This window comes from Falco peregrinus, chromosome 1 (assembly GCF_023634155.1).
Source record: "Falco peregrinus isolate bFalPer1 chromosome 1, bFalPer1.pri, whole genome shotgun sequence".
Lineage (NCBI taxonomy): Eukaryota > Metazoa > Chordata > Aves > Falconiformes > Falconidae > Falco > Falco peregrinus.
The window spans coordinates 88,673,272-88,688,828 of record NC_073721.1 but is presented as its reverse complement, the minus strand read 5'-3'; the positions used below and the strand labels follow the sequence as shown (position 1 = coordinate 88,688,828).

Genomic DNA, 15,557 nt, shown 5'->3' with positions numbered 1-15,557 from the left:
CTCTGGCTGCTCTTAGATGTCCACTCAGAGAGACAAGCACAGCAGAAATACTTTATTACTGGTGCCACCTGCATGCTGAGACTTTGGTCCAGGTGTTCCCATGTGAGTTGTGTGTATGACGCCATCAATCTCCTGCAGTGGGCATCCCAAAGGGAGACTTGTTGTGGTGGATTTCTCCCCACCAGTAAAACCTCTAGCACAGAGGGAGTGGAGCGCGAGGTGCTGACAGAACTCTCCCCATAGTTTCCACTGCGGTATGTTAGTGGCTTCTGTCACCTCAGCGTGTCTCCTGCATTCCTGTGGTGCCTCCAAAAGAAGGACAGGTCCTGACTGTCAAATTTACTGCTTTCCTCCATGGTGACGGTGCCCTCCCCAGGTTCGCAGGGATCTCGGTGTACCCTGGGTGCTATGGATCTACTGCCTGCAGTGAATGCTGCTTCTCCCTTCTTTCAAACACCTTCCCATTGGAACTGACACTTTGAGTATAGCAAATTAGTAGAAATCAACTACATTATCTTACTGAACTTAATCGGCTTTGGTGAAGGAAGGGAAACCGGTTTCCGTTAACCCCGTGCAGTTCTATTTATCTGTGGTCCGAGGTGTGAAAACTGTGGGTGACCGGGCGGTGGGTCCCTGCCTGTGCAGGCAGCTGAGTGCCAGCAGGCAGGAGAGGGCCTGGGCGGGGGGTTGAGAGGGGGTCTGCCCAGTATGGCTCAAGACTAGATTCCCTGGGGCTGCAGTGCCATCTACTGTTCCTTGTACTAATCCTTTGGAAAGTTATTTACAACCTGCTTTTAATTCCAGACAGGGAATCAATATTTTTCAACAGCCACAATGTTTCAAAACCAGAATCCTCATCTGTCTTAACAGCAGTAAGTACACTTGGTCTTTTTTCTTCTACAGCGGCTGGAAAACTAGTCCATTCTTACTGAAACACAAGTAGCTAGTGATGCTCCTTCACAAGTTGCCTGCTTCTGTGTTGCAGGCTGAGGTCTGTTCGGTACCATGAACCAGCATGACCGTGTCCCCACTCTGGTTTTCCTTACCGAGCTCTGGTGAGGAAGCACTGATGCAGCAGGGCTCTGCTGCTTGGCAGGCCTGAACTCCCCCAAGCTAATCTAGGCAAAGGGACAGAGAGGTTCTGAATGCAAATACCTGGCCTTTTCCTGTCCAGAGAGCTTAATAAGCATGAATCATCCTTCGAGGATGTGAGAAAAGACAAGTGGAGAGTCCAAAAAAGCAGGAAGACAAGTGGAGAAGTCACGTTGGGCAAGGCACAGAGGGTCAGTAGCCGCCTGCCGTGCAAGCACGGCCAAGCTGTGACCACGGGACCATTTCTGCCTATCTTCCAGGGCTGGCAGTGGCAGCACGCTGCATAGGTGCATGCTTGCTTTGCCAGTTAATAAGCTTTGCAAGTATGAATCCTAGCAAGTTCTCGGGTACTCAGCTGCTGAGCAAGTCACTTTACAGGACTGGGTCCTTTCAATCTCTGAGTCTCCAGATTCTTTTCTGTTTCACAAGCTCTACTGGGGACTAATTTTGTAGTCAGCGATGATTAAATTTTGTGTACAATGCTGATAGGTATGCTAAATGTTAAAACTGTAACTGTGCTAGTCATAAGTCCCTTTATGGCTAAATTTACTTTAAAACTTAAGAGAGTGCTCCTGTGGTTTACCTGCCATCTCTCTCATACATTTATGTATTCCACGCATGCTTCTGTAGGCAGAGCAGCACACTTCTGGTGCATAAATGTTGTTCAAAAGTAAAGAAAATTACATATTCTAGTCATAAATAACCTGAGCTATTCACTGTAATAAATGTTTATAGAATAATTTGTACATGAAAACCTGCATAAAAGATATGCCCTTTGAATTAGCTTCTGCCTTGAACAGCTGAGTTGCATTGTGTGGCTCAGACTAACCACGGGAGTCTGGTATCAGCCCTTTAACATAGGCCTTAATCTACACTGAAATAACAGAATGATATCCAAAACATTTGTAGCACAGGGTTAAACACCCCGGCTGTATTTGTTTTTTTAAGGTGTAGATCTAGCACCTTAAACAGCAAGCTTGATTCTCCATTGATTCCTACACTGCTCTGTCTCAAGGAGCTGCACCAGTATGAAGAGGAAGAACTAGCTGCTTTAGAGCAGGTGAACTTCCAATATAGGAAGGATTCTGCATTATGAAAGCAGTTTCTCTTTGGTGTCTTTCTCTGTTTCATGCCACCAGTTCACTACAATTAGATTCAGTGAATATGCACCTGGAAACCTCTGAAATTCAATCTTTCCACTAAAAGGACTGTTTCAGCGTCCCTTAGTAATGTGTCTTTTTCCACTGTAGCTGGATAAAATCGAAGGAGTGTTTGAGCGGCCAAATGACGACGTCATCCGGGAAATCTCTAAGGCGCTGCGGCAAGCTCTGGGAGTTTCCCTATTTGGAATTGATATCATCATTAACAATCAGACGGGGCAGCATGCGGTCATTGATATAAATGCATTCCCAGGTGAGAAAGGCCTTTCCACTCTTGCTTTGTGGAAATGGTGCAGTGCATGCTTCGTGTGAATTTCTACTGCTTTTGTCTCACATCATTGCTTCCCAGGTCAGGGACAGGAAAGTAGCAGCCAAATTGTTCTGAGATCAGATACTGTTCAATCTCAGAAGGGCAGAACCCTTATCTAGATATGGAATGCACTGCTGAAATATCAGCTATAAGGAGGTACAGTCAAATTTTAATAGCCAGTTGTAACACAGCTGTTATGCCCTTCCCTGAAAAGGGATGCCCAGGAACTGAAGTATGGGACTGAGTGCTGGGACCTGGCCTTTCTGGACCTGTCCCTCATTCTGAAGCCGAAAAGAAGAATAGTAAATTCTATTTTAGGGGAGCGTTCTAAGGTTTCTTTTTTCCCAGACTCTGTGCCATTAAAAGTGTTGAGGGGTGGAAGCAGTAAACTGTCCCCTTGAAAATCTCTTCCTGTGCAAATTGATTCCCCACAAAAAGACATTTGTGCACGAAAGTGAAAACACCAGGAATACGAAGGTGATGATAAAATTACATGTGCCCAGAAGTTGCTGTAAAGAGTTAAATATCCTTGCAGGTTCTTGAAAGAGCATCCTGGAGTGAAATAATAGACTAAAGCATGTGAAAATGGGTAAATTTGTCCTCTGGGGTTTTTTTAGTACAACATGGATCTCAGAAACAAATAAACAAGCTTGTTGCCCACTGAAATTGTTAAAAGGAGTTTTATAAAGTGTTTATACGGAGAGGCAATAATGGTCTGTCACTTGTACTAAATTCAGTAGCCTAGCACAGGAACAGAATGCATCATCTCATGTGATGCTGTTTTGCATGGGGTTTTTCTCTTTGAGAATCTCATTTTCTTAATAGCGATGTTTGTTTCCAGAGACATACACAGGCTGTTACATAGTTTGTTTAACCTGTCATTGAAGACTTTGAGTTTTCAATCTTTACATCTAGAGATCTTGCCCTGAGCCCTCAGTCTTCTTGATCTTTCAGTTCAGGTCCTCAGTCCCACTACTGCCCTGTGGTGCCTTGCCTGTCCATCTCCACAATGACTGGCTTCCTCTTAAAACTCCAGCCCTGCTATTCTCAGGTCACTTTGCAGCTTGGTTCTGCCATATGGTGTTGATGGAATCTGAAGAGCTGTGAAAACGATCTTCTGCCAAGAGCAATGAAACAACCTAAATTGGGTGTCAGATGGAGCCATATCAGTTTTGTGAATGGGATTATATTTCAGACACTGGGTCCTGAAGTCAGTGAAGTAGGACATTCTTTTGCAATCCTGCATTTTGGTTTGATATTTTGGGGGTTTGGGGTTTTTTTTCAAGTATTTTGGATTTGGTACTTTGCACGGACTGAAATTCCCCTTTTCATGAAATGAAAAAGTCCAGATTGGGGAACAGCTAGTGGCAAACTTAACTATTTAAAGAGTGGTAATGCCTTCTTGTTGTGCAGAAGTTTGCAGAACTGCTTTCAGCCTTATGCGCTGCTGTCCTTCTACCCTAAGGCAGAAGTTTTCAATATTTAGCCCAAGTCCTGTATTTTAGTCTGCACAGTAATCGGTCTTTGAAGAGACATTGAATTAATAGAGTGTTCTAGTCCTTGCAGGAGGCTTGAGAGCACGAGGAAGCTTCTTATGCACAGGTCTACATTGTGTCTCACACAGGACTTTATTAGTGGTGAACACATGGGTCGGTGAAGGTAGCTACTAGCTTTACCACCATGGGATGGGTTGAAGACCAGCTGGAGGAAGTCTAGATAGAGGATAGCAGCAGGGACCAGACATATGGAAGAGAGAAAGCTGGGGTAGACGAAACTGCCTTCAGATTTGTAAAAGGTAGCAGAACGGAGAGAGATGAGCTGCTTTCAAGGGCTGCTGAGGTCGGAGAAGCAGCAATGAGGTAAAATACAGCAGAATAAGAGCTACATCTCAACACAGAATACTGTTGCCCAAAAGCATGTTCAGCCCAGGCAGCTGCATCTCCCTCCAAGGGCCAGTATGATTCAAAGGGTTCATTGATGGAGCCAACACCTTGCCTAATGTGAAGTTCAAATTCAGCCCTGCTCAAAAGAGTCACCGATGGGCTGCATCAGCAGTGGGATCTCACTGTTCCTCTCTCAGTCCCAGGAAAGGGCTTTCCCTTGCTCTTCTTCCTCAAGTCATCCTGTCCTGGAAGGGTTGCAGTAGAGCCAGACTGAAGCCAAGTTAAATGCTTCAGGGACCTGCTACATCATCTCTGCACCACTGCTTTGGGGAAGGGACAGGAAGAGATATCCTTTAAGGAGTATTCACAGCCTCTTTCATGGAGCTCAAGCTACAGCTTGGGGCCAGGCCAGGCCAAAGCCTTGTCCAACCGCCCAGAGGCTTGGCTTCCTTGTGTGCTGTCTTTTTTTGTTTACCTGGCTTGAAGCTTATTTGAACCTGCCACTCTGCAGATGTCATCTTGACGGTAGTTTAATGTCAGAATTGAGAGCAGTTGTACCTGTAGGAAGATAACAGATGACACATGCTTCAGTAGCACCAGCAACTCTTCAAAAAGATTTTCAAGGTAAATGTCTGAAAGGCCTATTGTGCCTCCTGTTCTATGGGAAATGACTGGGACTCTTATTTAGCAGTGGTTACCAGCTGAGGTAGTTAACTGTTGGCACAGTCATATAGCATGTGGGGTTTATGTTTGTCTGAGCTCAGGTAACTGAGAGAAAGGGCTCTGCATAGCCTGGTGTCCTGCTGCCACGGGTGAGCTCACCCAGCCTGAGAAGCAGCTTGTGCACATGTTCTGCAGCCCACCGCCAGTATAGGTGAGCTGCTGGTTCTGTGTGCGTATAGCTGGTAGCTGGAAGCATCAGATCTGAATGTGCACTTTGTGTGTGTAAATACACTGCCACAAATGCAGGACATGGGCTGTCCATTCCTCTCTGCCCAGGGGAAGATACAGAAAAGCAGAATGTGTGCCAGATCAGGGAGAGTCTCCAAAAAATTGGGCAGGTAGCATCTCTAATGCTAGCTTAAAAATGCTCATAGGAATTTCTTGACTCCACGAAGGTCAGGGGGGCAGGTACTTGTTTTCAGATGTTCTCTACCTCCCTTCCTTGTATTTCTTGTTTACAAGTGTGTGAAGTTTCTTCTGAGTGACCAGGCAGAACTGCTTGGGCCTTTCCACCCAGTGTGCAGAGGGCTTACACAGAGGAAGCCTGCCTGATACGTACAGCTTCCTTACACTGTAACATCTGATGATTGCAGGACTGAATAACTGGCCATCTAATTGCCATTAAATACTTAAAGCAACTTCTTTGTGAGTTTGCCAGGTGCCCTCAAACAAGGCTGGTTTGTTTTCAGTGAGCAGACATGAAACACTCTAGGGTACTATGGATCTCCTCTCTGAATATTAAAGCTGTTTCTATGGAGATGGCTTATTCCTGGGGTGTTTGAAACACTCTGAGTAGATTTGAAGGCTAATCCCATGGCTTTTACATAAGCAAGAAAGTGTAACAAGCACCTCTGTCAAAGTGCTGGAGATCTTGTTCTGGCTCCCATAACTAGCCATAAAAGTCCTAGTTGCTCCCTGCTGACCGTTGGATTATCGTGTGGGGCACTGGGAAACTTGACATTTTTAAATAGCAGATTTCTTTGGTGAATCTGTTTAAGGGCCTTTGAGAAAGGAAAACTGGGAGCTGTTGTCTCACATTGCTGGTGTTTTGTATGACCTCTTAAGTATCTAGGAGAATTGTGACCAAGTACAATAACATCCAAAGCAATGTAGCAGCCTCAATAAGTGTCAATTAGTTAATATATGTGTTGTAAATACACCATAAATTCACCACATTTATCTTAAGGTGAAATTATCCTCTTACCTGATGTTTTTCAGGAAGTTGAGATTTTACTGCCTAAGGAAGTTGGTCTTTACAGGAGAATGGAGATTAAAATTGAATTATATATGGATCTGAGGGACTCTACTGCCCTGTGACCAATCACTAGAGTGTTTTTAAACGTGCATTCACTTTGTGGTCTCTGATTCTGCTCATGTGCTGCTGTGTGAATGTGTGCTATTCACATGGGACTGCTAAACTTATTTATCGCTTCAATTTCCTGTATTAATATCAGATCACCTTCAGAATACTTTCATAGACATTTTAAAACAATCAGCCTATCCCATTAAATACACTGTATGTCATATGTCACCTCTAAATACTAAATCAGATTGATAATTTTAGGTAATGCAGTAGCAGTTAAGATCCATTTCGAGATGATGTACCAATATTGCATGTGTGGTTCAGTTTTAAAAGGAATGTGATGATAAAACTGTGCGTGTACTGGTGTTTAAAATAGAGCCAGAAGCTTTGCACACCCACTGCCACACTTCTGTGTCACCAAAAATGTCATGTCCCCTGGTATTTGAGTAACTGTTTTAACTAGTAAATTTGTTGTTAAACTCTGCATTGTAAATTGTCTGGAATCGCTTAACAATACATGGTGAAAGGTAGTTTCAGTACTGAAATAAAAGGTTGATGTTTCTACCAAATACTGTACCACTGATACATGTTTACTATCCCTCTAGTGTTTTTCCAGACATTGCTCATAGCGGAAAACGTGTTTTAAGTACCAAGTTAGGTTAGATTAGATGAGCATCACACTGCTTCTTACACAGTGGGAAGCTGCCTTTTCTGTAGGGCATAAAGCCAGCCCCGCTGTCTTCTGAGGTTTCCCTAACTGAGGGTATTGCTGGGCAAATTTTAGAGAGGGTCCAGACCCTTAAGGAAACTCTGCACTAGAGATACTTTCCATAGTAAACCTGGAAAGAGGTTGTGAAAGGTCAGTGTTATACCAGAGTTTGTAACTTAGGGAAAACTTGGACTTGGCAACAAGTGGTAGGACATATTTAAAATTATGTATACACATACATATTTGGGAGGAAAAAGAAACAGAAGATCTGAAAGGTGACAGTTTTTCTTATTGAGCAAAAGTATTTTTGTAGCAAGGGTCTTTGCTCCTCTTTATGCTAATCTGCTTTTGCAGTCACTCAAAACGGTGTCATGGAAAAGAAGCCTTTTTAGTATTACTTGGAGGCCAAGGACAGCCCAAGAAATAAACTGGTAGAAAAAAGCTTTCAAAGAAATTATGAAAATTACTTAATTGCCTTTTCTTTTTCTCCTTCATTTTCCCTTTTTTCAGGTTATGAGGGTGTTTCCGAATTTTTCACGGATCTCCTGAACCACATAGCTGCTGTCCTGCAGGGCCAGGCACCTGAGGTGACCCAGCTAAACCACAGCAAGCTCCTGGCAGAGCAGACCGGTGGGATCATGGATGAGCGGATATGCTGTGCTAGCACAGGCTGCCTCAGCGTCATGGGAAAAGACTCCTCCTGGATTGTGGAAAGCGAGACCAACAGCTCAGTAAAACTGCAACACCAGAGACTAGGCTGCAACTCAGCAGTGTCCCCCAGCTTCCAGCAGCACTGCGTCGCTACGTTGGCAACAAAAGCTTCTTCTCAATAACTTGCCAATGCCATGGACTGAGAAAGCCACAGGGATACAAATATTGGTCCCAGAACCAGATCAGGCTGTAACAATACAATTGTGAAAAATGGGGGAAAAAAATCAACACAAAACACAACACAAAAAAAATCAAAATAAAAAAAAAACCTTCCATTTGATTTAACCTGATTTGCTGATGAAATGGACTTAAAGGGCGAGGGTGAGAAAGTGATTCAGATCCATTTCATCAGGTTCCAGTTGCAAATCTATAGTGAGTTTACACACACGTGGGTTTTAACACTAGTCCTTTCGTTGTGGGAGGGTTGCTCTTTCATTTCTATTGTTCTTTGTAATCACTGGTGACCAGCATTTTAAAATCTGACCTCATGGTATCAAGAAGATGATAATGTTGAAATGCAGTGTCTGAATGTATCAGTGCTAAAGATTTCTGCCTAAAATATTCCGTTTCCTTTTTCCATATAGGCCATTGCAAAAGAAAGCTAAGACAACTTCAGTATCACTAAACCAAATCTCTTGAAACATTGAGCAGTCAAGATGTTGACAGGTAGCTTGCTGCAGAGCTGTGGCACTTTGAGTAGGAGAGAGCAGACTAGCTGTTCAGGGTGCAAAACCAAGGTGATCACCCCACTTCCAGCTTTGCAGTTCTTCCCCCAGGCCTCATTGCTTCTATCAAAAGCAGCTTCTAACCACGCTCGCCAACAGCAACACATTTGACCCAGACAGGGTGCCAATAGTTAGACTGAGTGATTTAGTAGATTAAATATCATCCTTTCAGTCGTCTGCTAGTGGTGAAATCCTATAAGTTAATGGAAGCAGCTCATCTCTTAGCAGAGAATGTAATTGTCCCTCCATTGCACTTGTGAGGTCTGTAGGACAGCTCTACAAAAAAGCCGGCAGAGCTGTGCATTTTCCTTGGAGCAGTGCACCTGATCTGTGGATCCTAAGGAGTTGCTGCCTTCCATAGATCCATACTGCTGTGCTTTTTTTTTTTTTTTATTTTGCAAATTAAATATAAACAGAATTGTGTACCTTTATATGAGGTAGAAGTACACAGCAGCTTCAGCTTAGAGACCACATTTTGTTGCAAGCTGCTGGATGAGGCTGTGTGGTAATTTACAATAGTGCTTTATACTGTTTTTAAGCTATTTTGTATCTCTTGAGATGCACAGTAAATCTACAGTGTTCACCCTCTGTTGCATCTTCTAGCGTGGCAGCATCTTCTGCTGTTAAGAATTCCTGTGACTTTTGCCAATTCTGAACACTAAACTGGAAATATCCAAGTCTGTCAGTGCTAACAATGGAGACACTATTTCAGTAGACAGAGTGGCCTTCCCTTCCCCGTATAAGCCCTAAAATATGTTTTAGAGGGGGGGGTGGTAAAGAAAATTGCCATAGTTAGGCTCCTAGATTGCAGATGCGGGAATTTCTGTCTTTCCATAGCAGGTTTTCAAAAAGCATCCATCACTGCAGCATTTAATGTTTGGCTGGTGTCATGTGTTAGATATCTACCCAAAAGGAAGGGATCTAGAGCTTAAAGCCCAGGTAGACCATGGAGACAGGATTAAACCAGGTAAAAGGTGTCACCACCCTACCTGATGGTACCAGTCCTGGAGGGCAGAAGGTTTTGAGGAGTGTTGTGTAGCAGTTCTTTTGTGTAAACCATGTTTTTTACTTAAGAAAATTAAGTAGCTGGGATCAGATTTTCAAGGATGATTTACACAAGAGAAGATTATTTCACCTCTAGAGGGGTTACTAACTTTAAGATATTGCTATAGGGACTGGAAGGACCATATGAGTGTGGTATCTGTCAAATTCCAGGGTGCATATAAATGCAGCCAACTTCCTTGACTACTGCAGATCAGTTCTGAGCTGAGCACGCTTCACGACGCTTGTATGCTTTGAGGCTGCTGGATCCCATGTTGTCTGCAGCTCGCAGGTCTCGGGTGGTCGTGGTATAAGTCAGATGTACATAGGTAAGGGTTTATAAAAGCATTCACGATAGACCAAACCTTTCGTAAAGCCATGACTGAAATCAAATTGACATCTGCAGTTTGGGGTTTGTTTTTGTTTGTTTAAAATAAAAAGTGTTTTTATGTTACATGTGTAACAAAAGATACCCTCAGGAAGGAACTTGCCAGTGCATATTTTTGTATGGTACTTTCTTGTAACCAGCTGGTGGACTGTTTGTAGACTTGCCTTTTGCTCCCTTTATTACAATGGCTTGGGTTTTGGGGGGTGGGTTTTGGGGTTTTGGTTTGGGGTTTTTTTTATTGGGTGGTGGGGAAGAAGCAATGATGTTAAAACTGGGTTAGTAACTCAAGACCTTTCAAACTAAGTATGTTTACATGAATCTGAGTGTTGGATCCAATGGAAATGTCTGTATGCTGTTTCCTAGTTAGAACATCAAATAAGAACTTTATTTTCCTGGCTGCCTTCTGAATTTTGGTTGGCCTATTTTGCACTGCTTTATTTCTCCGAAATAAACTACTGAAATATAATTGTGCATTTTAAACTTGTTTACAAATGATTGTTAGAAGTTTATTTTGTAATTCTCTGAAGGCTTGCAGAAATACTATATTTAAATATTACTCCAGACCTTGGCAGTAACTAGAAAAACAAGTTTAGGTCATTGGTGTGAGCAGTGACATTTTTCCCATAGTCTGTAATTTATTTTTTATTTATCAAATGTATCGGTATCACTTTAATTTACCAGGTGCAGATATGCAGGTGCCTGTTGTGATGTGGCATTACAATAGAGTTTTCACATAAATTACCATGCAATTGCTGTACTACTATTATTTCCTTGCAGAAATTATTGTTATGGCTCGTGTAATAGAATGTTGCTAAATCACGGGGGCAAATTGGGAGACCAGCTTTTAAAAGCCAAATCTGTAAGTTACCAAGTATGCAGACATACAGTTACGTTATTGCAAAACATTTGAGCATGCGTATGTTATTAAGCCTGTGCTAAAGTGCTTTTCTGAATTGCTGCCTCATTTGGTAAGTTCAGGATAGTTTTGATTTAAGATAAGCTTCACAGTAAGTTAGTTGATATTCTGTAGTCTTGTCGTTTTTTGTAAAAGTAGGGGAGTCTAGTAATATTAGACCATACTGGAATGCCTTTGCTTTTAAAATTGCAGACAATCTAAGGGGGATTTTCCATAATGTCTTTTTGAATTATTTGAATTTGTTATTGTGGGTTAGGAAATGTTCTGCTGTGTTTTCAGAGGCATAGCTGTTATTGCTGTTGATGAGAGCAATTCTATTAAAATTACATGGTCACCAGTTAGCTTCTTAGGGATCTATTTCTGTTCTGCTTCACTGTTAGAAATCCACAAGAACAGCTTGACTGGAATTTCTCCAGGTTTTGTGTCAGCGCAATAGAGGAGATGGGACTCTGGTTTCCACTGTAATTATGTAATCAGGTTCAGCAGGTGAAGGTTTTTTCCCTGTTGAAGAGAACTTGAGCGGTGGTATTAGTGCCTGTGATGTAAAGTCATCGCCATCCTCTTCCCCCTCTAGCTGACTTTGCCACGTTATGCCTGGGTTTGTAATGACCATACCAGGACATCCTGACCGTTGCATGAAAACCATCTGCAAAAATGCAGCTAGCCAGGAGCATTGGTGCTGATGCTGGTGGTTTCTGTAATGCAGAACTACCGCAGGGCCGATGCTGTTTTGCCTTTGGTTAACCACATGTCTGGCTATTCAACCTTTGTGCTGTAGGAGCCGACTGACCAGGCTGGTCAGTAGATAGATGCACAATTTTTATTAATACTACTCAGACTTTTGGAGTGATAAAGCTGTTTGAAGATCTCCATCCTCAGTGTGGGAATGTTTGTGCAGAGGAAGTCCACAGCAGGTTGCTCAGATGGAAAACTGCCAGTTTAATTTGTTTTCATTATAGATGAGTACAAATCAAGAACCCGACCCTGAGGCTTCACAACGTAACAAGGATTGCTCAAGTTAAAGCCTCAAGTTCTCCAGATTAACTGTGGGCTGTATCCAGCCAGGGAACAGCCAGGTGGATAACAGAGGCAAGATACAGCCCAAAGGCAACAGAATACATGGGCCCAGAGGTGTTTGAATTGGCTGGCAAAAGAGAGTGAGACAAAGGAAAAATGCTTCTGTTGTTTCCATCCTTAAAAAAAAAAAAATATCCAGGCTTCTCAGTTCTTAGACTAACACTGGTTTCCCAAAGTCTTTGCGTGGCAGCAGTGACAGGTGAGTCAGGTTTTTTCATGCTAGCTTGCAGCCTTGCCTTCCACAGCTGTGCAGAAAATCTTGGGTTTTGGTTTTTTAGTGAATAGAGTCTATTTTGAGTTTGTAGCAGTCTCCCCATGTGCACACTTGCAGGAGTTCACTTGCATTACCCTGCTAATATTCTTTTCCTCTCTCCTTTTTAGTAAGAGATATATTGATTTCTGTATTCAGTATACAATTACTTTATGGTGTTTCAACTCTGTGTTTTGTAATTAGGAGTATGTGAAAATGCTTTTTGTAGATTAAAATATTTCCTTTAATATAATCTCCTCTTGCTTTCATAGATAAATGGACACACCATTGCAGATCACATTGCTGATTTTATTTGTAATAGTGCTTTAATATCTATTTCAGAGGAATGTAACCTCTAGAAAAGTACTTTCCATATCTTCACTACCTTTCCTTTCCCTGTTCACTCTGTAGATCCAGGCCATCAACACTTGAGCTTTTGACCAGGTGGGTTTCAGATCCTCCATGGATTCAGTCATGTTTACATGGCCACAAAAATTATTAAAGATGGTTGAAGTTTGAGAGGATCCAGGTATAAATTGAGATGTTGGATTCCGCAGTAACACAAGCATAGCAGCACCTATAGCAAGCAAAGGGAATCATTCTCGCTGTGTGCGTGCAGGTGGCTATTGGGGTCTGCTGCTGGGGCAGTTTTTCCTGTGGAATTAAAAAATCCACTCTAAGAAAACATCCTGTATCTGTGGTGCAGAAGTAGGGCGAGGATAGGTAAGGGTTTGGGAGTAAAATCTGGCCAGTGGACATTGTGATACCAGTGGTCTAGAATTTCACTCTTGAATAGCAACCTGGAGAGATGTCTTCTCTTTCTCCACCTTTCTTACCCTGAATCCACTGAGGCTGATGTTGGCAGATGCCTGTGGGCCGCATGAGCCCATTAGCAGGTGACCTTGCCCAGCATGCCATGAGTTTGCAGAGAGCTCCTGATGTCCTGGGAAGTTTTTGTTGATGGCCTGGAAATCTCTTAAAACTACGGAAATAGCTGAAACAGTGGAGTTCATTAAAATCAGGTCTTCCTCTTCCATCCTTTTTAAGGAAAGCCACATTTTATTTCCTTCTTCGTTCCTTACACAGTAGGTTTTAGATATAAATTATTTTAACATTTTTTGTGTGAAAAGTCATATATACATATATAAAGTTTTTAAAAGGTTGAGTATATGTTGAGTATAAAATAGTGACTTTGTTTCAGATGTTAGCAGCCCCTAAAAATCAGTTGTTTATCCTCTTGTAAAGTTAGTGCTGTAAAAAAGAATATTAAAAATAAAAGATGTATTAGATGTATGTTTTATTATTTATTTCTGATTCGGTATTTGATATAGTTCATGTATACCCTTGTGAGAACCATATACTAAAATGCAGTCGTTCTTAAAATGGAGTAACAACAATTCCGTGGGATCCCAACAATTTTGAGAAAACTGGCCCTCCGGGTGTGAATAATATTGGATATTCTCTTTCACTTTCCAGCATTGCTCCCCACCGAAGCATGGCTGAATCTTGGGGACCATTTTGTGTGTGTGCTAGGTTTCGCAAGTCCATTGATATCTGTGTTCAAATCCAGCTGTACAGTGTTAACAAGTGTCTTGTGATTTGCTTCAGCCCGGTTCACTATGATTTCTGGAACATGATTCCCATTTTGTATTTAAATTTGTATAGAATTATATAAACCCTTAAAAGATCATGGCTTACTGTAAAAACCAAAAATACTTGCTATTTGGCGTCTTCAATTGCATGACTGATCAGATCTGACAATGAAGATGGTGCTTTCATCTAACGGCGTTGATTTCGATGGTGATATATTAATTTTCTTTTCATTTTCCAAGCACCTGTTTTGGACAATGTTTGGTTTCAACAGTAAAGCAATATGCAGTAGGTATTGTGGCATTATCTCTGTAATTGGTTTGATGACAGAATTGTCCCTTTCCAACACGTAATGAAAATAAATGCCTTATAACAAGTTCTGCTTTGCTTTCTCTTTGTGAGTGGGTAGGGCAGCGAGGCGAGCAGCTTGTTGTTGGGGGAAGCCTGTTTTTGTGAGAATCTGGTTTTCACATCCTTCCCCAGTGCAGCTGTTAGCAGTTACTTTGGACCTCCTTGTATCAGGAAGATTTGATGTAATTTCTAACAGTAGTGGGAAGTCGGCTATTTTTATTTTACTGTGTAACACAGCTAAACATCACTGGGATTTAGTCTGCTGCTGGACATAAGCATTTATTTCTAGTGTTGGCTTCTGGGCATATTCTTCCTTCATCATCCTGGATAGGGAATTCTTGATTTCTCAAAACCTAGCAGGATTTTTGATCAGGATCCTTTTGTCTGGTGCAGGAAAGATGGATGTATCACACCCAGTAGCATTACATTTTGCTAAGCAACAAGCACTCTTAGCAAGGGCACTCATGTAAGCACTGCCTGGGGATCGGCGCTTGGTGTCAGCCCCAAGGCCAAGCCCTGCAGTGGCGAGCTGAGAGATGCTGTAGGCCAAGAAAGTCCTTGGGTCCCAAATGTTTGTGCTTACTTGAATATCCAATTAAAACAGTATTTATAATAGCTCCATCAAGTAACGTTATTTTTCCTCTTGTTGATTTTGCAGCAGCAATAGACAAGTTCTGTCTGTTGCCACCATCTTTTGTGGAAAAACTTGTCTAATTGTTTTGGAGGTGGCTGCGTTTCTATGGTGCTTTGTTTGGTTTCTTGGGTTTGGGGTTCTCTTTTTGGTTTGGGGTTTTTTTTTTGGTTTGGTTTTTTTTTTGGTGGGGATGGTATGGGTAATTGAGGGTTTGTCTGAATTTATTGTGACATGTAGACGTGAGTTTGCAAGGGGTTGTATGGGTGATGCTAGTGGCAGAGACTGCCACGAGGAAAAAAAGGAGAAACTGAATACTCAAAATTTAAATGAAGATTAGTATGTAAAAATTTTACTTTTGCACTTGGATTAACTGACATTTTAGTACTGATTCTGTGGAACAGCTTTGGTTTCACTTTTGTTCCTGCGTGTGTTTCCCTGAGGTTGATGAGAGCATGATCTCCTCAGCATGGGGTTGGGAGACTCGCACCCTGCTCCGCTGTGCTTTCCCCAGTCAGGCTCTCGCCCTGTGCCTTGTCCTGCCTTGTGCCCTGTGCCAGGGCAGCTTTCGGGCCGTGCCTCAGCCTCACCACCACCTCCTCCTGCTGTTTGGCAACCCAGGGCTGGGGGCAAGGGGCACTGCCCACCCAGCAGCAACCCCAGCCCTCCCGGGGAAGCTCACCTGGTGGTGATGGAC

The 15,557-nt window shown here is 42.5% G+C and overlaps 1 protein-coding gene across 3 annotated transcripts in view; it reads left to right on the top strand.

The window, feature by feature from the left end:
• Nucleotides 1-14,254, top strand: part of ITPK1 (inositol-tetrakisphosphate 1-kinase) — a 150,104-nt gene extending 135,850 nt beyond the window's left edge. For 2 of the 3 annotated variants that reach the window (XM_055810385.1, XM_055810458.1), the window contains exons 9-11: nucleotides 805-872; nucleotides 2,343-2,505; nucleotides 7,691-14,254. In XM_055810385.1, coding sequence (XP_055666360.1) covers nucleotides 805-872; nucleotides 2,343-2,505; nucleotides 7,691-8,013 — 554 coding nt within the window. In that variant the 3' untranslated portion in view covers nucleotides 8,014-14,254. The remainder of the gene's footprint in view (nucleotides 1-804; nucleotides 873-2,342; nucleotides 2,506-7,690) is intronic. The other variant, XM_055810525.1, reaches the window with a different exon arrangement.
• The last annotated feature ends 1,303 nt before the right edge of the window (nucleotides 14,255-15,557 follow it).